The 24,949-nt window shown below is 45.8% G+C and overlaps 1 protein-coding gene across 3 annotated transcripts in view; it reads left to right on the forward strand.

The window, feature by feature from the left end:
• The window catches only part of ASTN2 (astrotactin 2), an 855,221-nt gene that overhangs the window by 272,708 nt on the left and 557,564 nt on the right, over window positions 1-24,949 (forward strand). For all 3 annotated transcript variants that reach the window (XM_036261816.1, XM_036261817.1, XM_036261818.1), the window contains one exon: window positions 16,390-16,497. In XM_036261816.1, coding sequence (XP_036117709.1) covers window positions 16,390-16,497 — 108 coding nt within the window. The remainder of the gene's footprint in view (window positions 1-16,389; window positions 16,498-24,949) is intronic.

Below are 24,949 nucleotides of genomic sequence, written 5' to 3' on the forward strand. Positions count from 1 at the left end.
GTTGGTCCGTTAATATCTTATTCTTCCAACCCAGAAGCAGACCCTCTGCGATATTCAGTATTGTTCATTTTACAATATAGAATTTATGTCTTTTACCCCATTTCTTGAAACACAAGTATTTTCTATAATATCTTACCGTCATCTGGATCCATTTACTATTGCAACATAATTAACCATTACACTCCAGCTACCTATCAAGGTTATTTTCCATTTTTCTTCTATTTATAAATAACATCACAATGAGTAGAACATTGCAATGAGTATAATACTGCATACGTCTTTCTCTGCATTGAAGGTGGTTTCCTTGGGGTGGATTCCCAGAAGTGGGTTAAGAGGGATGGACATTTTTAAGGCTCTTTTTTATTTTGCCAAATTGCTTCCCACAAGGACCCAACGAATTTGCACAGCTTGCAGCAACTTAGGAAAATAATCATTTCATAAAACCCTTGCCAGCACTGGATATTATTAAACGAAGAAATAACATTTCTATTTCAAATGATAAAAATCATAACCAAGAATTTATGAACACATATACACATAATATTTTAATGCCAGAGGATAGATTTTTCTGATTTTATGACTGGAGAGTCTAAAATGAAATAGATGTATTAAGAGAGGAAGAGTCTGAAAAATGAAATTCTGAGCACATATTCAAAGAGAATAACAATGAAGGAGGCATTTGGGAAGCATGAGGGAGAAACTATATTTGCACAGAAAACTAAAAGATGAATAAAAAGGCCAAAAATGTGTAACAGTTTAGTCCAAACTTATGAAAATACTCCCCAAAAGGCTGAAACTTCACATCTGTCCATGCATTGTGGGCAAATTTGAAAGCAAACAAAACTGAAACAAGCTTTGAAAATTGGTTTGGGAAAAACAAGAACAAGAAAATGGTTGTCCTGTTGCATGAAACAACAGAAACCTTATTACCAGATGAAAGTGTGAAACTAAATTCACTCAGAATCTGTCGGATCTGTCACTTTTATCAGGACATAAATCTAAGAACTAGGAAAGAGAGCTTGCTAACCCACAGAGGGGCTTCTACGTGTTTACTCTGAAGTGCCCGCCCCGATTTTGGTCTCTAGACCCAAGCAAGCATGTTCCTTCTCCGTGGCTAGAATACTTTGAAAGTGTATTTTCAAAACCACTGAGTTAGTGATACTCATGGAAGAACCAAAGTTTTAGGTCGAGGAGGGTCTAAAATTCTGAAGAAAGACACATCTTTCCCTGCTTTTAAATCATTGATGACGCACTTTGGAAGCTTTATTTTCATTCCCAAGAACCATGATGTTGGTTCCATAGCGACCATGCGGGAAGGGCAGCTTAGAGTGCCACAGGCGACCCTGGGTTCACTGAGAATAAATCAGGACGGGCAAACAGCATTTCTACTTGGAACAGTTTTGTTGCACAGGTAGATCCGGGAGAGACCGCAGACCCAGGGTATCTGAAGGTCAGCGAGATATCTGAGAGCTTCTCACAGTGCATGGATGTTTACACAAACTCTGATGGCAGGGGCCTCCCTTCCCGGTGCATATCCTCTTCCTGGCACGTCGTTAACTCTCAGCGGATATTTACTGAATGAACAATGTATTTTTATTTCCATAGGGGAAAACTGTAGACTGCTTGGTAGTATTTATTTATGGTTTATTTTTATTTGGTCACATGTTCCCAAAGAGTTTTCATTATGGGGCTGATGTCGACCTGAAGAGAGGTCTCTCGCCATGAGCTGTCATGTTCTACCCTGTATTCAGTTCCCTTCAACACGGATGCCCTTGCCCGAGATCAGGGAAGACCTGGCATGGGAGACTGGGGGCAGCAAGGACCACAGTTAGACTCCCCAGTCCAACCCCTTCTCCTTGCTAACTGAGCGGCCTTGCCCAAGACAGAACGCCTGCAGACACCAATTTATTAATATCAAAACAAGGATATCAGCATCAACCTAATCGTACTCTTCTATGCCCTGTATGATTTTAACACACACAGACTTCTAGTCTGTGGCTTGGTATGTTGTCAACACGCAGTAACTCTTCATTCTTTTCCTTACATTCTGCTCCGTTTTGTATTTATCCAATTCACAGAGGGCATGTTGTCAGGGAATAGGGAAAACATAAGATCACAGGATTAGGAGCAAAAAAAAAAAAATGTTGAGACCCTAGAAGAAAGGGCTCAAAGGTACAGATGCAATTTGGTTCTACAAAATGTTCTTTACTTTGGTTTAGAAAAATCAATTTTACAAATACAAGATAGGAAAGACCAGATTTATTTGCAGCACATGTCACCACAGACTCCAGGACGCACTGAATACCAGTCAGCTGCTAGTAAGGCAGGAACAGACCGGGGCTGCATTGTTACAAGTCTCCTGTTTGCAGAATGGGAGGTGATGGTCCTTTATTTATTTATTTATTTATTTATTTCTCATTCCACTTGACCACATCAACATAATACAGCTGGTTCACTTTGCAATGTGCGGTGGGAATTATATGCAGATCAGTGCTTTATTTATTTATTTTTTTTAGTTAACAATTTTATTTTATTTTTAATTTATTTTTAAATTATTTATTTATTTTTTTGTTACAGATGTTTCTCCTTTTTTACCCCATTGGCACACCCTCCCCATCCCACCCCCTCCCCGTCCCCGGCTTAGTTGTCCATATCCATTGGTCATGCATACATGCATATAAGTTCTGTGGTTTAGCTCCTCTCACCCCCCACCCCCTCTTCTGAGGAATGTCAGTCTGTGCCCTACTTCCATGTTTCTGGGTCTACCGTGTTCCTCAGACTGTTATGTTCATTATATTCGGTATATAAATGAGATCATGTGGTATTTGTCTTTCTCTGCTTGGCTTATTTCACTTAGGATAATACTTTCCAGGTCCCTCCATGTCGTCTCAAAGGATAAGAGATCTTTCTTTCTTACCGCTGCATAGTACTCCATTGTGTATATGTACCACAGCTTTCTTATCCATTCGTCTACTGATGGGCACTTGGGCTATTTCCAGATCTTACCTATTGTAAATAGTGCTGCTATGAACATGGGGGTACATATATTCTTCCTGATTGCTGTTTCAGGCTTCTTAGGATATATTCCTAGAAGTGGGATCACTGGGTCAAATGGAAGTTCAATTTTTAATTTTTTGAGGTAACACCATATTGTTTTCCATAGTGGCTGCACCAGTCTGCATTCCCACCAGCAGTGTACTAGAGTCCCCTTTTCTCCACACCCTTGCCAAAACTTGTTGTTTGATGATTTGTTGATGGCGGCCGTTCTGACAAATGGTGTGAGGTGATACCTCATTGTTGTTTTGATTTGCATCTCTCTGATGATTAGTGACGTTGAGCATTTCTTCATATGTGTCTTGGCAATTTGTATGTCCTGTTTGGAGAAGTGTCTATTCAGCTCCTCTGCCCATTTTTTAATTGGGTTCTTTGTCTTCCTTTTGTTGAGTTGTATGAACACTCTCTATATATTGGAAATTAACCCCTTATCTGATGTATCATTGGCAGTGATGTTCTCCCATACAGTGGGTTGCCTTTCCATTTTGATGATTGTTTCTTTTGCTGTGCAGAAGCTTTTTAGTTTGATGTAGTCTCATGTGTTCATTTTTTCCTTTGTTTCTGTTGCCTTAGGTGATGTATCAGTGAAAATTCTGCTCCGTATGATGTCCGAAATTTTGTTGCCTACATTTTCTTCTAGAATTTTTATGGATTCACGGGTCACATTTACGTCTTTTATCCATTTTGAGTTTATTTTTTGTGTATGATGTAAGTTGATGGTCTAGTTTCATTTTTTTGCATGTAGTTGTCCAATTTTCCCAACACCATTTATTAAAGAGGCTGTCTTTACTCCACTGTATGCTCTTGCCACCTTTGTCAAATATTAATTGAGCATATTGCCTTGGGTCCATTTCTGGGTTTTCAGTTTTGTTCCACTGGTCTATATGCCTGTTCTTGTGCCAGTACCAGGCTGTTTTGATTACAGTCGCTTTGTAGTATAACCTGATATCTGGTATTGTGATCCCGCCTACTTTGTCCTTCTTTTTCAAAATTGCTGTGACTATTCGGGGACTTTTGTGGTTCCATATGAACTTTTGAAGTATGTGTTCTAGTTCTGTGAAATATGTCATTGGTATTTTGATGGGGATTGCATTGAATCTATAGATTGCTTTGGGTAGTATGGACATTTTAATGATGTTAATTCTTCCAATCTATGAACAAAGTATGTGCTTCCACTTTTTTATATCTTCCTCTATTTCTTTTTTCAATGTCCTGTAGTTTTCTGCAAATAGGTCCTTTACTTCTTTGGTTAAGTTTATTCCTAGGTATGTTAAATGGGATTGTTTTCTAAGTTTCTCTTTCTGTGAGTTCATCAATTGTGTACAAGAATGTCGTCGATTTTTTGACGTTAATTTTGTATCCTGCCACTTTGCCAAATTCATTTATTAAGTCTAGTAGATTTTTGATGGAGTCTTTAGGGTTTTCTATGTATAATATCATGTCATCTGCAAATAATGACAGTTTCACTTCCTCCTTTCCAATTTGGATCCCTTTTATTTTTTCCTCATGTCTGATTGCTGTGGCTAAGACTTCCAGTACTATTTTAAATAAGAGAGGTGAAAGTGGGCATCCTTGTCTTGTTCCTGTTCTTAATGGAAATGTTTTTAGTTTCTGCCCATTGAGTATGATGTTGGCTGTAGGTCTTTCTTATATGGCCTTTATTATGTCGAGATATGATCCCTCTATTCCCACATTGCTGAGCGTTTTTATCAGAAATGGATGCTGGATTTTGTCAAATGCTTTTTCAACATCTATTGATATGATCATGTGGTTTTAATTCTTCATTTTGTTTATGTGGTGTATCACGTTTATTGATTTGCGAAGATTGTACCAGCCTTGCATCCCTGGAATGAATCCCACTTGGTCATGGTGAATAATTTTTTTTAATGTATTGCTCGATCTGATTTGCTAGTATTTTGTTCAGGATTTTGGCGTCTATGTTCATCAGGGATATTGGCCTGTAGTTTTCTTTCTTTGTAGTGTCTTTTTCTGGTTTTGGAATTAGAATTATGCTGGCCTCATAGAACGTGTTTGGAAGTCTTCCTTCTTCTTGAATTTTTTGAAATAGTTTGAGGAGAATGGGTGTTAGTTCTTTTTTGAATATTCGGTAAAACTCCCCCGTGAAGCCATCCGGGCCTGAGCTTTTGTTTGCTGGGAGAGTCTTGATTACCTCTTCAATTTCCTTAGTTGTTATTGGTCTGTTTAAGTTTTCTATCTCTTCCCGGTCCAGTTTTGGGAGACTGTGTGTTTCTAGAAATTTGTCCATTTTGCTTAGATTGTCGAATTTGTTGCCATATAATTGTTCATAGTACTTGTTAACGATCTTTTGTATTTCTGTGGTGTCGGTTGTTACTCCTCCTCTTTCATTTCTGATTTTGTGTATTTGGGTTCTCTCTCTTTGTTTCTTGGTGAGTCTAGCTAAGGGTCCATCAATCTTGTTTATCTTTTCGAAAAATGATGGTCCTTTTCTGCCCTCTGCAACTCAGATCACACCTGGGCTATCATGCTGAGTTCTGGACATCAAAACTCAGAAAGGACTTGAGCAAATTGGAGTATGTTGAAAAGAATCCAACAAAATGAACTTGAACTATGGGAATGTGTATCAAAATCACTGAGATTGGAAAACAATGATATACTATCCACTGTTGCAGAGGACAGAGTGAAATACTCCTCTAGACTGCCGATCAGGACGAAATTGGTATAACCTTTTTGGAGGACATCTTGACATGGATCAAAAACTTCAAATATGTTAATATCCTTTAACAGCAATTCATCTTTCTACTTTCAAAAAATTCTACACTTGGATGCACAGGGATATGTAGAAAGATATATCTTTAGGAGCATGTAATGCAATAATTATTGTGGAAAATTGGAAACAATATAAAAATTAAACAAGAGGGAATTGATTAAATTAAATGATGATACATTGATACAGTGGACTATTGCAGACATTAAATGTTATTGGAGTCAATGCTTAATGATGTGAGATAATGGGTAAGATATATTTTATTTTGCTTAATTTTAATTTCACAAGTGATCTTAGTACATTTTCCAATAAAAGAGAGAAAGCAAGAAAGGTAAACAGCCACTCATGCACCAAGAGGTCGCCAGTTCGATTCCCAGTCAGGGCACATGGCCAGGTTGTGGACCAAATCCCCAGTGGGGGCGTGGAGGAGGAGGCCAATTGATGTTCTCTCTCACTGATGTTTCTATCTCTCTCCCCCCACCTCTCTCTCTAAAATGAATAAAGAAGCAATATTTTTTTAAAAAAGAAAGAAAGGTAAAAACAAGAAGAAGAAAGTCTCAGAATTCAGAGAAAATTACTATTAAAACTTTTTGGAACTAAGCATAGATATAGTTGTAGATGAAGATACAGAAATACATATACATATACGTTTAGATCTAGATGTGTACGTATGCATAAAATGTGTAATTCTTGTAATAGCAAAAGTGCAAAGCATAGAGTTGGACCCCAATATGTATTTCTGACATGAATGAATTACTAGACATAGGCTAGGTATTTTACACAAAATTTACTAGAGGTACTCACATTACAAGACGATAAAATCCCATTGTAAAAACATGCGCATAGATGCGTGGTTAAAAACTAGAAGTAGGGAAGTCAGGTGGAAATGATAGCATTTGACTCTATTATTTTCTTCTCTGTGCTTTTATATTTTCTCTAATACATATGCATTGACTTTGTAATCCAAAAGTAGTTACAATTTTTGTAAAGCCTACGATATAAGGAATATTGAGGGTATTAGTAGGAATGCTAAGCTTGGATGGAAAGATTATCACGGGCACATGAGCGACCTTCAGCCAGCCGTGATTTCAACAGTCTGGGCAGCATCTGGAGGTGGACACTGCAGGGATCTTGGCCAACCTCACAGGCCCACCTCTTCTCTTATTCAGTAGTCACTTCTGGGTCTGCCTGTGTCTTCTAATCTCTGCCACTTAGGAACTGTGTGACCTTGAGTACGTCATTTGTCGTGTCTCTGACCCTCAGTTTTCTCATCTTTCAAATGCGAACACCACCATCTATCTCATCCACTTATTGTGAGGGTCAAATGAGTTGCTATCTTTGGGAAAAAAGTAAGGTGTTGTATAACGTTTGCTAGATGTTGATGTCTTTCTCAGTCATTCAGTGCGTTAGTAACAGGCAGACTTAGGTCGCGGGTCTCTGGACCCCGAGTTCATCTTTCCGTTGCCCAGTGCTGCCATGTGATGACAGATTGGAAGGAGTGTGGATCTGTTTATGGAAGTGGACAAGAGGAGCTCTGGTTGCCTATTGCTGCATCACACACCCCTGCAAACTCAGTGCCTAAAGACAACAACCATCTCACGATGCTCACGGACTCTAGGAGTCATGAACTGATAAATGAGAAAAGGGAGGTAGGTTGTCTCAGCTCTACAATGACCAGGACTCAGCTGGAAATACTCAGACATCTGCAGGTGATTCAGATGGCTGGGGCTGGGTGTTAGAATGAACTAGAAGCTTCTCCTCTCACATGTTTGCCTCCGCTGGGACTGTTGACTGGGCCACTTGCACTTGGTCTCTCCACGTGGCTGAGACTTCTCACAGTGTGGTGGCGGGTTTCCAAAGAGGGAGTGGGCACCTATAGTCAGCGTTTCAAGACAGCCAAGCAGAAGCTGCATCACCTTTCATGACCCAGCCCTAGAAGTTAGGGGTGGAGTCACTTCCTTCGCAGCCTCTTTATTAAAAGTGCACTTCTAAGGCGCCTAGATTCACGGGGAGGGAAATAATCTCCATCTTCGAGGAGGGTGGGGTGGCATCCAAGGCCCCATTACAGAGGAAAACGTGGGATGGGAGATGACGTTATGGCCATCTTTGGAAAAATACAGCCTCTCACAAAGAGCAATGCAATGTTCCAGACGATGAAGCTGTACTTTCATGAGATACTGAGGTAGGCTTGATTGAAGAGTTTCTCCTTTATAGATAGTTTTTTGGTCACAGTTTAAGGATAAATTGAGATATCTCCCTCCTTGGGTAGTGGGGTGACCATCTCAGAAATGCCCATATTACAGTGATGGTCAAGTGAGGGGTGAGCTTACAATGCAGCAATAAAAACAATCTATTTTTAAAAATAAATATAACTTTTATTGTCTTTGTTATTACCAAGCATCAGATATGCATTGTAAGAAAATTAAAAATGCAGATGAACAACAGTAAGGAAAAAAAATTTATCCCAAATCTTACTATCCAGAGAATCAACACTAGAGCACTTTAATATATTTATTTATGTGTGTGTGTGTGTGTGCATACATTTACATACTTTGTATATTTTTAAAACAGAATAGGATGATTTCACACTTACAGTTTCACAATATGCTTTTTAAACGTTGGCTGATAACGCTAGATCATGAACATCTCAGAAAAACTTTTACTTTTTTCTCATATTTATTTTTTATATTAAAATGCATTTGTTTTTTTTTTTATACACGCTCCCTGGAAATCACACCAAATATCTGCAATCGTGGATACATTTACATGAGTGGATTCCCTCTTGGCATTCTCCTCTGTGTACTTTTTCACTCTGCAATACATCATGGAGAGGTTTGCATGTCAATAAATATAGATCTCTGTCACTGTATTTAATGGTCTCATGAAAGTCTATTTTAGAGATACGCCATCATTTTTTAAATCAGTTCCCTCTAAGTGGGCCTCTGGCCATTTCCATCTTCTTCTGATATTTTAAACAGTCACGTTTAATTATATTTTACCATAAAGATTTTTTTAACCATAAAGATCAGTTTTACAAATTCAGCGGGGGTCCCAGGAATGCTGCAGAATCGCATTTCCTGGGGGAGCAGATAGTGCTGCGTCTGAGTTGAGGCTTGGCCGAGGACTGGCCATGTGACTGCAGGTAAGGACCTCGCCTCTCAGCCTCCGTTCCCGCATCTGGAGGAGTATGTGTGGCCCTGTCTGGGTAATGTGCCTGGCACTGTGCCCAGTGCACATCCGTGCCCGATGGCAGGTAGCGGTTGTGGTCAGAGCATTTCGGGGGTAGGTGTATATGAACGTCTGCGATGTAGCCCCAGAGCTCAGAGTGAGCATCAGTTGTGTGGCCTAGAGGGCACAGGTAGTGACAGCTGCTTTTACCCCTTTCCCAGGACTGCCACCATTTGCATTCCCTGGACGGCGGGGGTCAGGTGGGTTTTTACATTCCCAAGCTACATATTTCTCTATCGGGCGCAGTTCTGGGCAATCTAAAAATGCAATATCGCTGTCACCAGCTCGAGGAAGACACAGAGCCTGATTAATTTAACATGTCACCACCATCCATCATGATACCGAGAGTGCGGGAGATGGAGCGTGGAGGGGTGGGCCTGGGCAGGCTGCGGAGCAGGACAGGCCTGCAGAGAGCGAGCTCATGCCACAGGCCGGCAGAGACAGCCTAGCCCCTGCCCCCGCGTCGCCCCCAGCATGACTCCCAGGGTGTTCCGAGGCCCTGCTTTGGTCCCAGCGTGGGCTCAGGTTCCTGGTGTGCTACCAGATATCCAGGTCATCTCTGGGAAGCTCCAAACACCTCTGAGTATCTCAGTTCATTCATCGGCAGAACTGAGATGATCCCCTTGCAGGTTCCCTTAGCACCACGCCTGGGGTGTCTCAGCGCTTCCTCACCAGAAAGGAAGCTCACGTCAGGAAGTGATTGACGCCAGCTCACTGTCCTGTTCTCCAACACACGTAGCTGATCATTGTGAAATGGATGAACAAACAAATGAGTAAGTGTCATTGTGATTTTTTTTTTTTTTTTGAGATGATCAGTGGGTCCAAGACAGACTGAAACACTGGGTCAGGACTCAGGTGCCTGAGCTGGGCCCCTTTCAGCATGGCTCTGGAATGCCTCGCTTCTGTGTCCTCTCTCTCCCTCCTTCTAGCCCTCTCTTCCTCCCTCTCTTTGTCTCCCTCCCTCCCTCTCTCGCCCTCCACAATTTCCCCATTCTACAGTTCTGTCAGCAGTCTTGTGATATTATAAAGAGAGCAGAGGGTTTGTATTTTTAACATTTTTCTTATTGAGGTAAAATTCACATAACATTAATCATTAACTGTGTTAACGTGTATAATTCATTGCCATTTAATAGACTCACAAGATTGTGTAACCATCGCCTGTAGTTCCAGACATTCCCGTCACACCAGAAGGAAACCTACACTCATCAGCGATCACTTTGTATCTCACTTCTCCCTCTGCCCACCCCTGGCAGTCACCACTTTCTGTCTCTATGGGTTTTCTGATTTGGGAAATTTTATATACACAGAATCATATGATGTATGACCTTTTAAGTGTGGCTTCTTTCACTTAGCAGAATGTTTGCAAGGTCACTTTTGATGGCTGAATAATATTCCATTGTATAGATATACCACATTTTGGTTCTCCACTTATCAGTTGATGGATATGTGAGCTTTTTCCTACCATATCACTGTTGTAAATAGTGCTGCTATGTACATTCATGTACAGGTATTTATTGGAAGGCCCTATCTTCAGTTCTTTTGGGATCTCCCTAGGGCAGAACGGCTAGGTCATGTGATAATCTTATGTTTAACTTCTTGAGGGTAACTGTTAAACTATTTGCCACAGTGGCTGCACCAGTTTTCATTCCCACCAGCAGTGCATGAGGGTTCCACTTTCTCCATGTCCATTCCAACCCTTGTTCGTTTCTCATTATGTGGATTATGGTCGACCAGTAGATATGAAGTGGTTGTTTTCCTTTGGCTTTGACTTGCATTTCCTAATGACTCATCTTTGCAGGCAAAGAGAGAGTTTTCAGTGAGACGAAAGCTAGGCTCAAATTTGGGGGCTCTGCCATTTGTAACTAGTGTGATCTTGGATGAGCAACACTGAGACCCTGTAGGTTGGTTTGCCCTCTGTAAAACCGAGGTGACTCTTACCTCCCAGACCCCTGTGAAGTGGACATAGGGTTGCATAGACAGTGCTCAGAATGGTGTGTGTCCCGCTGGGCTACGTGCGTCCCCACCTTCATCATGGCTCGGTCTCAGCTCATTCAGGACCAGAGGGACCAGGGGCTCATGGATCAGGGGCAGGGACCCCATGGTTCTTCTTCTTTTCTCTCGCCAGCCTCTGACCCTTCTCACTTTCTCTCAGCTCCTAAGTGGAAATACTCAAGCAGCCTTGAATAATTAATGGCTGTACTGTAGGTCACAAAATCAGCAATTTCATATTAAAATGCTAGCAGAGGGGGCCTTTCCCATCCCACCGAATCATCTCCAAGTCAGTCTGCAGTTGGCCTGTGGCCCCTTCCGATTCTTTGGACTCAGAGGCTAGAGGCCCTGGATGGCTGCCACCTCCCTGAGATGTCACAGAAGGCAGGGAGTCACCACCCATCAACCCTTCCTTTTCTCTCAGCACGGAGTACACGAATGCACCCTCACCCTCCCTTCTTGGTCTTTGTGTTAACTGTGTCCATGTGCTGTATAGCTTTCCTCACGATGACCCTGTGAGTGGGGTGCTTGTTCCTCTTCCGAAGATGAATTCAGAGAGGTTAGGTGCCTTGCCCAAGCCCACTCCGCTCATAAGGGAGACCGATCATTAGAACTCATGTCTGCGTTCAGTGCCCTGATTTCTGTCTACAGAAGTGCGTTGCGTCTCTCGGCTCATGGATTAAGCCAATGCAGGGACCCGCCTGACCCTGAGTGCCTTAGGGCACAAGCAATGGCTATTGTCTTTTAATGGAATCTGAGCTACACCATTTTTCATCCAAGTCACATTAAAAAATGATTCGACACCTTTGTGGCTTATTCATCTCTCTCCTGTGCCCAGCTCCTGGTCCTTAATTATGCTCAGTAACGATGGTTGTATAAGTGCCACGAGACTGTGTTCTCCAGCACGTGGGCGTTTGACCTGTGGCTAGTCTCTACTGAGATGTGCGTAAGCTTAAAACACACACTGGATTTTGGAAACTCGTGCAAAATATATAAAATATTCCAGTATAATAATAATATTAGGTTAAATACAGTATATGCTGAGAATGCATGTTTATTTTTACCCCTGTAACGTGGCTACTAGAACATTTAACATGGCATGTGTGGACAGGTTGGAGTAGAGGCAGCCTTGCTGAGCCTCGGTTTCCATTTTGAAACCGGTACCCTGCTACTTAAGGAGGAAGATGAGGGTCAGAGTCGTGGGGAGGGAGGGGGGACTGGAGGAGCCGGCATGGTAGTCAGGGTGCTATGGAGGGGTGCTTGGCCGTGTAGGGTGATGGAGGCTCCCTAGGATCTAGCGAGCCTGAGGGAGTTCCTACCAGTAGACAGTTACAGGGGTGCAAGGGAGGGGCAACGAGAAGTGGAAAGTGCACCCTGGCATTGGGAGCAAGTCACAGACCTGCCAATCCTCAGAGGTCAAACCATCAAGCTTTTGCCACTGCTCCACCTCCACACACACACGCATGCACACACACATGCACACACGTACGCACACACGTACACACACGCACGCACGCACGCATGCACACATCCCAGGTTATTTAGCAATGGGGCAAGCTTTGCAGGTAAACAGACCTGATCTCGACCGCTCCCTCGCTGCTTATCTCACATGACTTCTGAGACCCGGCCAGTTCGTCTGCAAAGCGAGGCCCACAGTGCCTCCCTGCAGAGGTGGCGCAGACAGTGCAGCAGGTGCCTGGCATCCACCTGGATCCTGAGGGAGAGGCGTCCACAGCTGCTGTGGGCACTGTGGGCATTGGAATTGTGTTTCTGCTACTTATGAGCCATGTGACCCTGGAAAAATTGCTTAATTTCCTTGTGCCTACATTTGCACATGCATTAAAATGGGATTAAAAATAACCTACTTCGTGGGATTACTGTAAGGACTGAACAAGTCAATACGTGGAAAGGGCTTTGCCTGGCAGGGAGACAGGGCTATACAAGGCTAGCTTTTCTCATTGCATTAGAATTGTCTGCTGACTTTTTTATTACCCCCAGTAGAGTATCCTAGTAAAGAATGAATACTGTCTGACAGGCTCATCATGACAGGGGCATAACAGGTCATTTGTTTGGCAAAGGACTGAGGCTAAGAATGAGGAGAGAGCATGGGAGGGAGGATTTATTTATTTATTGTTGAAAGTATTACAGATGTCCCCCGTTTCCCCCCATTAACCCCCTACTCCCTGCTTCCACCCCCCTTCTGCCATTTGACCCCGTGATCCCACTTCCTAAGAATTCGACACACCAATCAGAAAGAATACACGCACCCCAATGTTCATAGCAGCACTATCTACAATAGCTAAGATCTGGAAACAGCCCAAGTGTCCATCAATAGATGAGTGGATAAAAAAGCTGTGGTACATGTACACACTGGAATAGTATGCAGCTGTAAGAAAGAAAGATTTCTTACCCCTTTGAGACAATATGGAGGGACCTGGAGAGTGTTATGCTGAGCGAAATAAGCCAGTCAGAGAAAGACAAGTACCACATGATCTCACTTATTTATGGAACATAATGAACAAGATAAGCTGACGATCAAAACAGATCCAGAGACATGGAAGTAGGGAACAGACTGACAGACCTGAGAAAGAAGGGTAATGGGGGGGGGGGGGTGATAAACCAAAGGGAGGGAGGATTTAGCTGGGATATTTAAAAGTACTGGGGTGGCATTACAGGGGATGTGAGAAGGGTCTGGAATAGACTCTGAGCAGGCCCAGCTCCCTCCCTTTCTCTCTGTTCCCCAAAACTGAACAGAAAGATTGGCAGGTGCTCCCCGTACCTAATCTGACTATTTCATCACAGGCCTTTATTTCCTCTTTGCCAAGAATGATGTAGATGAACAGAAGTCCACCCCCTTGTCTCTCTCCCTCCCTCCCTCCCTCCCTTCCTTTGTTCCATTCATCCTCCCTCCCTCCCTCCCCTTTTCCGAACAGTGAAGTATTTGATGACAATCTCCACAGCTCCACTGGCCTCTGTAAGCTCCGCCCTTTCTCCCTGAGTGCCGGGGCCTCTGCCAGCACTGCGTCAGAGGAGATCCTCACATGGGCAGTTCATCTGGTATCATCTGGGCAGTCTCCTGCAGTCCCCAGGCCCTGCCCTGGTGGCCGGGGATTGGGGCGGTGACAGGGACAGGGACAAACCATGATCGAAGACAAGACGCATTTGGGGACAAAAATGAGACATTGTTGCGTCTTGTACTCCCCCACTCACTGCAACGTACTGTCTCAAGGAAGGGGCGGGGCAGGTAGCCATGTTTCCGTTTTACAGAGTCTCAAACTGGGAGAGTGTCACAGGTGGTTCAACATTTGAGCGTGGCCGTCACTCATTATTAGCAAATCACGTTCCTTTTAGGAACCTTGGTTGTTTCATCTGTAAAGTGGGCATCATGGTACCTCTGCCCGATACAGGCAAAGATCATAACACAGCACTTGGCACCTTGATGCTTAAAGGACAGTCTGCTTTCCCCAAGGTTCTCTTTTTCATGGTTTCTAGGAAAGCAGTTTGCATACCCGAGAGCCCATAGGTGGAGCTGGACAGACTGGCCCTGCATCTTAGCCCTCCTACTCATCTTCTGTGACTTTCCGCAAGTAACTTTGCCCACGCATGTCTTTGTGTCTCTGCTTTATTATCTGGTTTCTCAGTTACACCTTCCTTATGATGATGATGGTGTGCAAAAATGTATAGACAGCTTCTAGTGCACAGCAGATTGCTCCGCAGGTAGCTAGAATGAATGAGCGAGTGAATGAGCGCAGGAATGGATGCACAAGGGCAGACCTGGAGAGACCTGTCTGCAGGTGGGCTGTGTGTGTACTGACCACCATCTCAACACCCTGCCAGAGGAAATGACGTAGTAAGACTTTTACGAATTGAATAATGGTTCCTTCTGATGTATGTTTTTCTTTTCCTCGGGTGGAATGTTTGCATGGTAAGAGGTTTAACTGGTGCTTAATTCGAAAGACGTGGAACATTTGTAGAGAAAAGCAGGCTCCCTCTATCCCAGCCCTTCAGCCGCTGACTTCTCCATCCAGGATGACCACTTTTGCCAGCTCCTTGAATCTGCTCCCTGGGGTAGTCTATTGACGGGGGTACCGTACACCGTCTTCCTAAGCAGAGTTCCTCTTTTCTCGGCACCCACGTGTACCCGGCCTGCTCTGTAGCTCCGCCCTCGATGTTTCCTCTCCAGGGTAAAGAGTTCACCAGTCCTTCAATCCTTCTCTTTCCACATCCTGTGCTTGCTTTTTTTTTTGGTAACAATAACAACAAAACAAAAAAAAATACAGAAAAGTAGTTATAAAATAGTATCCATCTCCCTGCCTGCAGGGTTCATTGCTATCAGTATTTGGCATATTTCTTTTAAGCCTTTTTTTCTTGATCCTTTTTGTAATCAACTGCAGCGTGTGAATGAATACATTGCCCTTTCCCTCTGTGGTCCTCGGGTTTGCATCGGCAGCACCCTTTGCACCCATCTCCTCCTCCCCATCCGCACCTTCCCTGGCCCCGCCCAGACGCCGTCTCCTCTCACCCGTGACCGCTGAGCCCCCTCGCTGCTCGCCCTCCCTGGCACCCTGCTGAGGCCTGCGAGCCACTGCCCTGTCCTACCTGCTGTGCACAGCTGTGAACTCATCGTCTTGCTCCAGAACCTCCCATGACGCCCATTCTCAGTGTGACACTCGGGTCCTTCCACTGTGCGACTCCGGCATAACCTCCCCAGTCAGTGCTCCACCCGATGTGGCCTCCACCTGCCCACACTGCCCACCCCAGATGTGCCCGAACTCTCACCTGTCCTTGGAACTCTGTTACCACTGAAGCCCCGCCCACCCCTCCAGCCCTGACTGAGATCTTCCTCCCCAAAGCCTTCCCAGGTCACCTGTGCTGTGATGGACGGCTCTCCCCCATGTTCCCGGGGTCTCATTAAGTGGAAAGCATGGCCATGAATTAGTTTAAAGGCGCCGTGGGACCCCATTTGTCACCTCGACTAGCTTATGACCCGCTGGTTGGCAAGGACCAGGCTGTAACTCTGTATGTCCAGTGCCTGGCTCCGGGCCTCGTCTGTCTGAGCGCTGAAATGTGTGTGAGCCACCACGGACCAGGCGTTTCACAGATGACGTCTCCTCCAATCCTTAAAGCAGCCCTGAAGGTCAAGAGTCATTGTCCCTCTTTTCAGAAGAAGGAACCCAGGGCCCAGAAAGGTGAAGGTCACACAGCCCCAGGTCCGCCTCACTGCAGGGCCTGAACTCCTTCCATGATGATGCTGGGTCATTTGGGATTCACAGAAAGAAGTCTGGGGACAGGGCTGCTGGTCTCTGGGGAGGAGGAGGGATTAACAGGCTGCTGGAGGCCGGCGATGACTCACGGAGCCCACTTCCTCGCAGGGGGAATCAGCTTTGGGAGAAGCAAGGGGACGTCGGGGTCAGAGGCGGACGACGAAGCGCAGCTGACGTTCTACACCGAGCAGGACCGCAGCCGCCGCCGCAGCAAAGGTAAGGGAGGCCTGGGGAAGGTCCAGGGCCGCTTGGTCGGAGGAGACCCTGTGAAGCGGATCCTGTGCTTGAGACAGACCCCCATCTTCTTCGACCTGGTCCCAGTCCGATTGACACCGGGCTTGGCATCGAAACCCTGGCCAGACTGTGGCCACTGTTATATCCTTCCCTCTGTTCCTTGGGTGCTTTCTGTCCACCTTGTTCCTCGAGAATTTCGGGGTCATTTTTTTTTAAGTTTATACTGTTGTTTTTAAAATCCAGCACAGGAAGTGAGGTAACTAAGAGAATCAGATTGAAAGGAAAGTAGGAAGAAGGAAAATGGTTCAAAGGCAGGTTATATCGACGTAGGTCAGTCTGCCATACTGCTCGGTAGTTCTCAGAACGAGCCAGAAGGGTCACCTCGGGGATTCTCAGCCATCAAAGGGCCCCAGGAAACATCCTCAGCGATAAAATATACAGAGGCTCTGGTACAGAAACAGCGTTTATTCAGGAAATTCTACTAGCCGGCACTGAGGCCAGAGGGTCCCCATGAACATGACACACTGTGACTCTAGACGGTGCCTTCAGCAGGTGAAATTCCTATCACTGCATGCCGACTGCTCACAGTGACACTCAGGGGAAGGTGTCACAGTGGACATCTTCAAGGGCTGGACTCCATAAAGGGCCGAGGTCCACAGATCTCTGGGATAAAATGTGCTCTGCAGGGAAATAGAGCATATTTCAGGCAATTGCCAGTGAATCTAATTCCTCATCCCTGAGTGTTTTCACAAGGATGAGAAATCAGCAAGTTGACGATTGCATTCCGATTGAATGTGGGATGCAGACAGGCCAGGGTTAAGGGCAGATCCGCGGGCTTCGAGCCGGCCCTGGAAAGAAGGGTCCTCTGCAAACAGGAAGGCCGCTCATCAAGGCGGCCTGTGGCCCTTGTGCCTCTCCACGAAGGGGGCTGGGAGGCATCTGTGGTTGGGAAGAGGGGCGCAGTTTCCCTACAAATGATTCTGCGTGCATTCCACCCAATGAGCATAGAACACACAGCTCCTCTGGGCTCCTTTTGCTCTTAAGCAAGTTACTTATACCTTCCTCATACCTCAGTTTTCTTACCTGTAAAATGGGTCTTGTAACTGCCTCACAGTCTTAAAGATGAATTTTGGTTATGATACTTTTTTTTTTTTAAATCCTCACCTGAGGATAGTTTTCCATTGCTTTTTCAGAGAGAGTGGGAGGAAGGGAGAGGAGAGAAACACCGGTGGATGTGATGATTAGACTTGAACCCCTGACCCCTTGGACCATGGGTCAACACTCCAACCGCTGAGCCAAACCGGCAGGGTGGTGCCTGGTATATACTACGCAAAAGAAGTAGCGTCGTTAATCAGTTCCTTTCTCCTTGTTGTTTTCCGTTTCTCCTATTCCTGGTGCTTGTCCCGGAAAAGTCCCCGTGTGGGGAGCCTCCGCCGGCACATCTGCTGTGAAGGTTCTGCAGCCTCTGAATCACAGGGCTTGCCTCTCCCTCCCCCGGTGGCTCAGCAGCCTGGCATCTGCTGCAGTGGTTTAGAAGTTGCTGATGGATGATTCTTGACCTGTCTTCCCCTCTTCCCAAAACGGCTGCCAGAGTTCGGGCTGGGGAAGGTGTCGGGTCTCCTGGGCAGGGCTGGGCTATTTATAGCTAACTGGGAAAACATCCATCACTGAGCGCTCCCCTCGTAAATCAGAGTTAAACTTAGAAAAGCAAAGCAAAAGCCGAAGGACGTGAGAGAAGCCATTTGGCCGGGTGCCGGGTGCACTCGGACGAGCCGGGCTGTTTCCAGGAGGGCGAGGCCGCCAGGGCTGCGGTGCCCCCCACACCTTCCTGCCTGGTCCTGCCAGCCAGCCTCCTCTCTGCACCTCCCTCACTGTCCATTCATGACCAGTCCCGTCCCTCCGCCTCTGGGTCCTACAGCCCTTCTCTTCCCCTCCCCTGTCCTGGGTTTGTTTGTTGTTTGTTTGCATTTCTTTTCTTTTTTCTTTTTCTGCCCTGCTTCTTCTCATCTTCCCTCTCTCCTGTCATGGCTTTCTCCATGTTATTGTTCTGCCTTCTCTTTTGTTTCCTTCAGTGTTCTCTCTTGTCTTCTCTTCCCACCGAACTCTGCTCTTTCCTTCAGCTACTTCCTAGTGGTCCCTCCCTCCCCCTCCCTTCCCTCTACACTTCAAATGTTTATTGAGCAGCAGCTGTGTGTCTGACACTCCTTTAGGCACTGGGGGCACAAACCAAGCAACACTTTTTAAAAAGCCCTACCCTTGTGCAGCTCGTAGTATATCAGAAGAGAAGTATAGTGGGCGGGGACAAAGACCCAGGCAAAAGAAGACAACGAGCAAGGTCAAGGAGAGTGTGGGGAGGACTCACAGTGGAGATTTCCCTGGGCTTAGGTTACCTGCCCCTTTTGCAGAATCACCCAGAGCGCGTTCCTGACACGGTAGTTGACGGTGTCAAGGTGATTGCTGCTGCTACGGTTGCTTGTTGAGCACTGAGTGAACTTGGTCCTGGCAGAGCCTCTGCTCTGGCCAAATAAACTTACAGCCCAGTGCCCAGTTCGGCAGATACCACCCGGGGAGGGCCGTGACCCTTTGTGCTGTTTCTTGTACATTGCACAGGAGTCCAGGCAACTTCACGGCTCACGGCCCTCAGTGGGCAAAGCGCACAGGTCAGAGGTGAACTGGGGGAGGTGTGGGAATCCTTGGAGGTGGGAGTATTAAGAGCAAGGATTCTTGCAGCGGGCTGCCTGGGTTCAAATCCCAGCCTCGCCGCTCGCTAGTCGTGCCATCCTGACTGTGAACCTTAAGCTCTCTATCCAACAGTTTCCTCACTGTAAGGTAGTGACATGACAACTCCAGGGGCATGTTGTGAGAATGACAATGTATTGGGATCTGTAAAGCACGCTGGTGGGTCTCAGGAGGGAGAGACGTCACGGTGAAGCTAAGCTCCTGGGGAAGGAGCAGAGGACCGAGCATGTGGGTGACTCTCAGCTCTGCGGCCAGCGCACTGTGTGACCTCAGTCAAGTCACTCCACTCATCCAGGCCCCCGTTTTCTTATCTGAAATCTGGGGCAGTTTGATCTCTGAGGTCCCTTTATGCTGGAGTCAGTGGGACAGGCTGTGTGTCTGTGAGCATGCCCTGCCGGTGAAATGTAGCTGGCTCCCAGCTCTGCTCCTTTGCCCCGTGTCTGCCTCCCCCAGGCCTGATGCCTGGCTCCTCTCCTGGTTCTCCTTTTGCAGAAAGCAATTGCCCGTGGCACGAGAGTGGCTTCTCTCGTCTCATCTGACTGTGCCTCCACCCCTAGGCCCGCCTTCAGGGTCATCCCGCCCCTGTCTGCCCCCTGCCACCACCACCCCAGCTCTTCTGCAGCAAATGCAGTGGGTCACCTGTTCCCTGTGGTCTACTGACCCCGCCTGGCTGTCACACAGAGAAGATGATTAAGTGCAGTGGTGTGGGGAGCAGAGCGCTAAACACACCAGGGAGGCGGTCCCTAAGCTGGCCGGAAACAGCCCTCCCGTCGCACTTGGAATCCATAGTAATTCACCTACCCTATCCGTTTCCGTCTGGAGACGGGTTCTGGGCCGTGTTCTCCAAATCTAGGGCCATATGCACGTGGGTCAAAGCGTTCAGCTGTTGCCATCTTTGAAGTGCTCAGAAGGAAGCAGCGATGGGAGCAGTGGTGTTAGCCCCGTATTTGCCACCATTGGTCTCTGTGACCTTGGTCAAGTCACTGCCTGCCTCTGGTCTCGCTTTCCCAAGCGATCAATGGGGGTTGAAAAGGGATGCCCTGGAGGTCAGTAAATTCTGGTGAAGGATTCTACAGGGGGACTGAGTGGTGCTGGAGAAAATGTTAGAAGATGTTAGAAGGAAAAGTATAACCAGAGGTCATCTGGGTGGTTCTCACTGTCTCCGCTTTGAGAGAAAAGAGAGAGATGGAGGAACACGAGAGAAATGAGGGAGGGCTTCCTGGAGGAGTTGAGCTGGAAGGTGACTGGGCCCCACGCATGGCTCTGTCACTATCCACCCACATCCATAAGCCAACAGTTCAATATTCTTGTCTTTAAAATGGGGCAGCAATACTCCCTCTCAGGATAACACCTGAGCATTCCTTTGTGACTACAAGTCTCGGCAACAGTGGATCCCTTTTTCCATCACAGGCATCCTGGTCCCTGACACCTACATTATTTGCTTAAAAACTATTGAAATCACCTTCTCAATGGTCTCATTTAACTGTATTGCAGCCCAGCAAAACTGTAAATAGGGATCATGTTGCTCCTCTGCTTAGAAGCTTCTCACCACCTACAGCCTCTGAGTCCAGCCTCCCGTGTCCCCAGGGCTCTGTGTGTCCCTCACACTCAGGCCTCTGCTGCAGCCCTCCCACGGCTGTCCTGCCGGAACCTTCAGATGCTCTCTCTTGGCAACTGCCCTGCCCTCCAAGTCGTTCCCACCCACTCTGACGTCCCCACGTAGGTGGTACGTCTTCAGCGAAGCCATCGCCCACGGAACTTCCCTGTTTTTTCCAGTCCTGCTCCTGTAGCCTTCCCCTTCCGTAGACGTCATCGCTGAGATAACGTGACGATCACAGATCTGTTCTCTGGGCAATGTGCGCATGCTCCACGGAACCGGACGCCTCACGAGGACGTACGTTGTGCCCAGCTTTCCACCCACGGCCCCAAACACCAGGAGAGGTTGATCGTAGGAACTGCGTTAGCATTTTGAATGAATGGATAATGAATGAATGAATGAATGAATGAATGAATGAATGAATGAATGGCATGCCCTGTCCAGTGTCTGGGTCTGGATTGTGATAAGAGCTTTTCTGTCACCTCCTCTTGTTCTCTCGCTCCGTTGGCACTTGCTGGAAGTGGGTCTACTCCTTTCCCTCTCCTCTCCTGCTCCTGGTGAGCAGCACTGAGCTCAGCCCTGCTCATTTTTCCACCTCAAGGTCAAGGGGACGGTCATCAGGTGACATGCCCAGTAGGAGGAGGAGGGCCTGAGTACTGATGTTGAAAACCCACTCTGCCTGGGTTCTTTGAGCACATTGGAGTGCGTGGCATTTGAGGAGAAGTAACAGGGCGGGGTCCCTGGCAGAGAGGGATGTACCCAGGGCTGGTGGTAGAGAGAACACACGGCATGGGAGAAGAGAAGAATCATCAAAGAGGGTTTTCCTACCTAGTCTCCCTCTTTAGCATGCCCCTCGGAAGAAATAGATGTGACATTAGATTCGGCCAGACCTGGCTGTGAATCCTGACTTACCTCTTCTCCTTTGTATGGCTGGGCATCCAGGCTCCTCCCTCTGTGTCAGACAGAGCTGTTGACATCTACATCACAGAGTAAGCAGGTCCAGAGGTGCTTCCAGAACTCACCCAGAGGTGCTCGCGAAATTTGTTCTTTCCTTCTGAAATTGCCTTTTCCTTGAAAAGACTATGAACCCCAAAGTAAATCAGCTAAAATCTTATTTTGGGCAGTAAGATCCACTGGAAAAGAGATTTATGATACAGTCTGAGAACCGACCTTGGCATCTCTGAGACTCAGGTCCTTGGTAAAGAAAATGGGCATGTTATTCAGAGGCATCTGGTATAGCCAGGTGGAACCCCACCCCACAGCAAGGAACTGTAGTTGTCAGCATGGTGAGTGGCATAAAGGCAGAGGGACAAAGGGACTGAGATACAGGGACTGAGAGACTACATGTCTGGCAGGATGGCCTAAATCAGGTAAATGGCCAATTGGAAACATTTTTTGGCTTTGCAGAACATAGAGATACTGTGGGACTTTTTCCACTCTGCCTTTGTGCCGTGAAAGCTGTCATAGACAACACACACATGAATGAACATAGTGTGTCTTAATGAAACTCTATTCCTAAAAACCAAATCAACCCACCAAACAAACAAAAAACAAACAACAACAAACACACCAATACAATAGTCACTGACCCGTGCCCTGAATATACCATTGTGTGCCACGGGTGGTCCTCACTGTAGGACTAGTCCAGGACTGGTTCACAATGACTTGTGAAATGAATCTGACCCCATAGCATGATCTTGCTGCCTAAAGAGGGCTGTTTGTCAGGCAGAGGCTTCAGTGTTTGGTTAAGTGAAGAACCGTTCACTCCATCCCTTGCTGGATGGATTCGCCGGTCCTCGTGGTGTTCTACAAAGGTAACTAATTAGGTAGCTGGGTATGGCAGGAGCCCATGGGGCAGATTTTTCCTTTTATAACCAAGGACGACACTACACACAGCAGAAGTCTGGACCCAGCATTAGCAGGTGCGTATTAAAGCCTGCACCCCCAACCCTAACTCACTTAGGGACCGTTGGCAAACATGCCTCTTTGGAGCTTCCTACCTGTCAAACAAGGATATGTATGCTGCATGTCCTCAAGTTCGAAGCTTATTCTAGTTTAACCTATATTTGTGGAATAAACACCCGAGCATGATGCTGGGCAGTGTGGGAAATGGGGCTGGGGGATCCCAGCCTCCAGGTGGCTACAGTCTCTTTGGGAGCTGCAACTCGCACAGCTAAGCGGTGCTGATCACAATAGGCTCATGCATAACCGAAGGTTCCAGTGAAAAGTGCAGACGATATGTCCATCGCCATGCACAGTGCTGAGCAGGAGACAGTAGACGCAGCTGCAGGATGACTCTGGTGGTGCAAGCGCAGCATGGGCCTCCCAGCCAGCTCTGCTGGTGGCTGTGTGTTCTTGGCTTAGTCTCTGTCCCTCTCTGGTTCTTATTTTTCTCATTTGCTGGCTGCTCAGCCAGTTCTAGAAACTCAGGTTTTCTGATTCCTAATCCTATGTACTCTTTCTCTAAGCTTTACACTTATTAATTCACCAGCAGAGAAAACCAGAGCATGAATGTCCCTGATTTAGTTGTGTATGTCTTTGTTTTCGTTGCTTGTTTTAATTTGGCAATTCTTTTTTTTTTCTTTAACAATTTTATTTTTTTTAATTGATTTATTTTGTTACAGGTGTTTCTCCTCTTTCCCCCTCTGACACCCTCTTCCCCATACCCCCCGCCGTGTCCCCAGCTTTGTTGTTCTGTGGTTTATCTCTTCCCTCCCCCCCCTTCTGAGGATTGTCAGTCTGTACCCTACTTGTATGACTCTGGGTCTATTGTTCATCAATTTGTTTAGTTCATTATATTCCAGAAATAAGTGAGACCATGTGATATTTGTCTTTCTCTGCTTGGCTTGTTTTGCTTAGGATAATACTTTCCAGGTCCCTCCTTGTCGTCTCAAAGGATAAGAGATATTTCTTTTTTATGGCTGCAAAATATTCCATTGCGTATATGTACCAAAGCTTTTTTATCCTCTCGTCTACTGATGGACACTTGGGCTGTTTCCATATCTTAGCTATTGTAAAGAGTGCTGCCATGAACTTAGGGGTAAATATATTCTTTCTGATTGGTGTTTCAGGCTTCTTAGGGTATATTCCTAGAAGTGGGATCACTGGGTCAAATGGCAGTTCAATTTTTAATGTTTTGGGGTAACACCACAGTGTTTTCCATAGTGGCTGCACCAGTCTGCATTCCCACCAGCAGTGTACTAGAGTGCCCTTTTCTCTACACCCTCGCCAGCACTTGTAATTTGATGATTTGTTGATGGCGACCATTCTGACAGGTGTGAGGTGATACCTCATTGTTGTTTTAATTTGCATCTCTCTGATGATTGGTGATGTTGAGCATTTTTTTATATGTCTCTTGGCCATTTGTATGTCCTGTTTGGAGAGGTGTCTCTTTAGGTCCTCTGCCCATTAAGATACCTAGGAATAAACTTAACCAAATAAATAAAGGGTCTCTTCACAGAAAACTACAGGTCATTGAAAAAAGAAATAGAGGAAAATATAAAAAAAAAGGAAGCATATACCATGTTCATGGATTGGAAGAATTAACATTATTGAAATGTCCATACTACCCAAAACTATCTATATATTCAATGCAATTCTCATCAAAATACCAATGGTATACCTCACTGAACTAGAACAAATACTCCAAAAATTTATGTGGAACCAAAAGAGGCCTTGAATAGCCACAGCAATCTTGTAAAAGAACACAGTAGGAGGGATCACAATACTGGATATCAGGTTATACTAAAAAGCCACTGTAATCAAAACAGCCTGGTACTGGCACAAGAACAGGCACATAGATCAGTGGAACAGAACAGAGAACCCAGAAATTGACCCAAGACAATATGCTCAATTAATATTTGATAAAGGTGGCAAGAGCACACAGTGGAGTCAAGACAGCAGCCTCTTCAATAAATGGTGTTGGGAAAACTAGACAGCTACATGCAAAAAACAAAAACAAAAAAAATGAAGCTAGACCACCAACTTACACCAAACACAAGAATAAACTCAAAATAGATAAAAAACTTAAATATGACTTGTGAATCCATAAAAATGCTAGAAGAAAATTCAGGCAACAAAATTTCAGACATCATATGC

This window comes from Molossus molossus, unplaced genomic scaffold (assembly GCF_014108415.1).
Source record: "Molossus molossus isolate mMolMol1 unplaced genomic scaffold, mMolMol1.p scaffold_m16_p_14, whole genome shotgun sequence".
Taxonomy (NCBI): domain Eukaryota; kingdom Metazoa; phylum Chordata; class Mammalia; order Chiroptera; family Molossidae; genus Molossus; species Molossus molossus.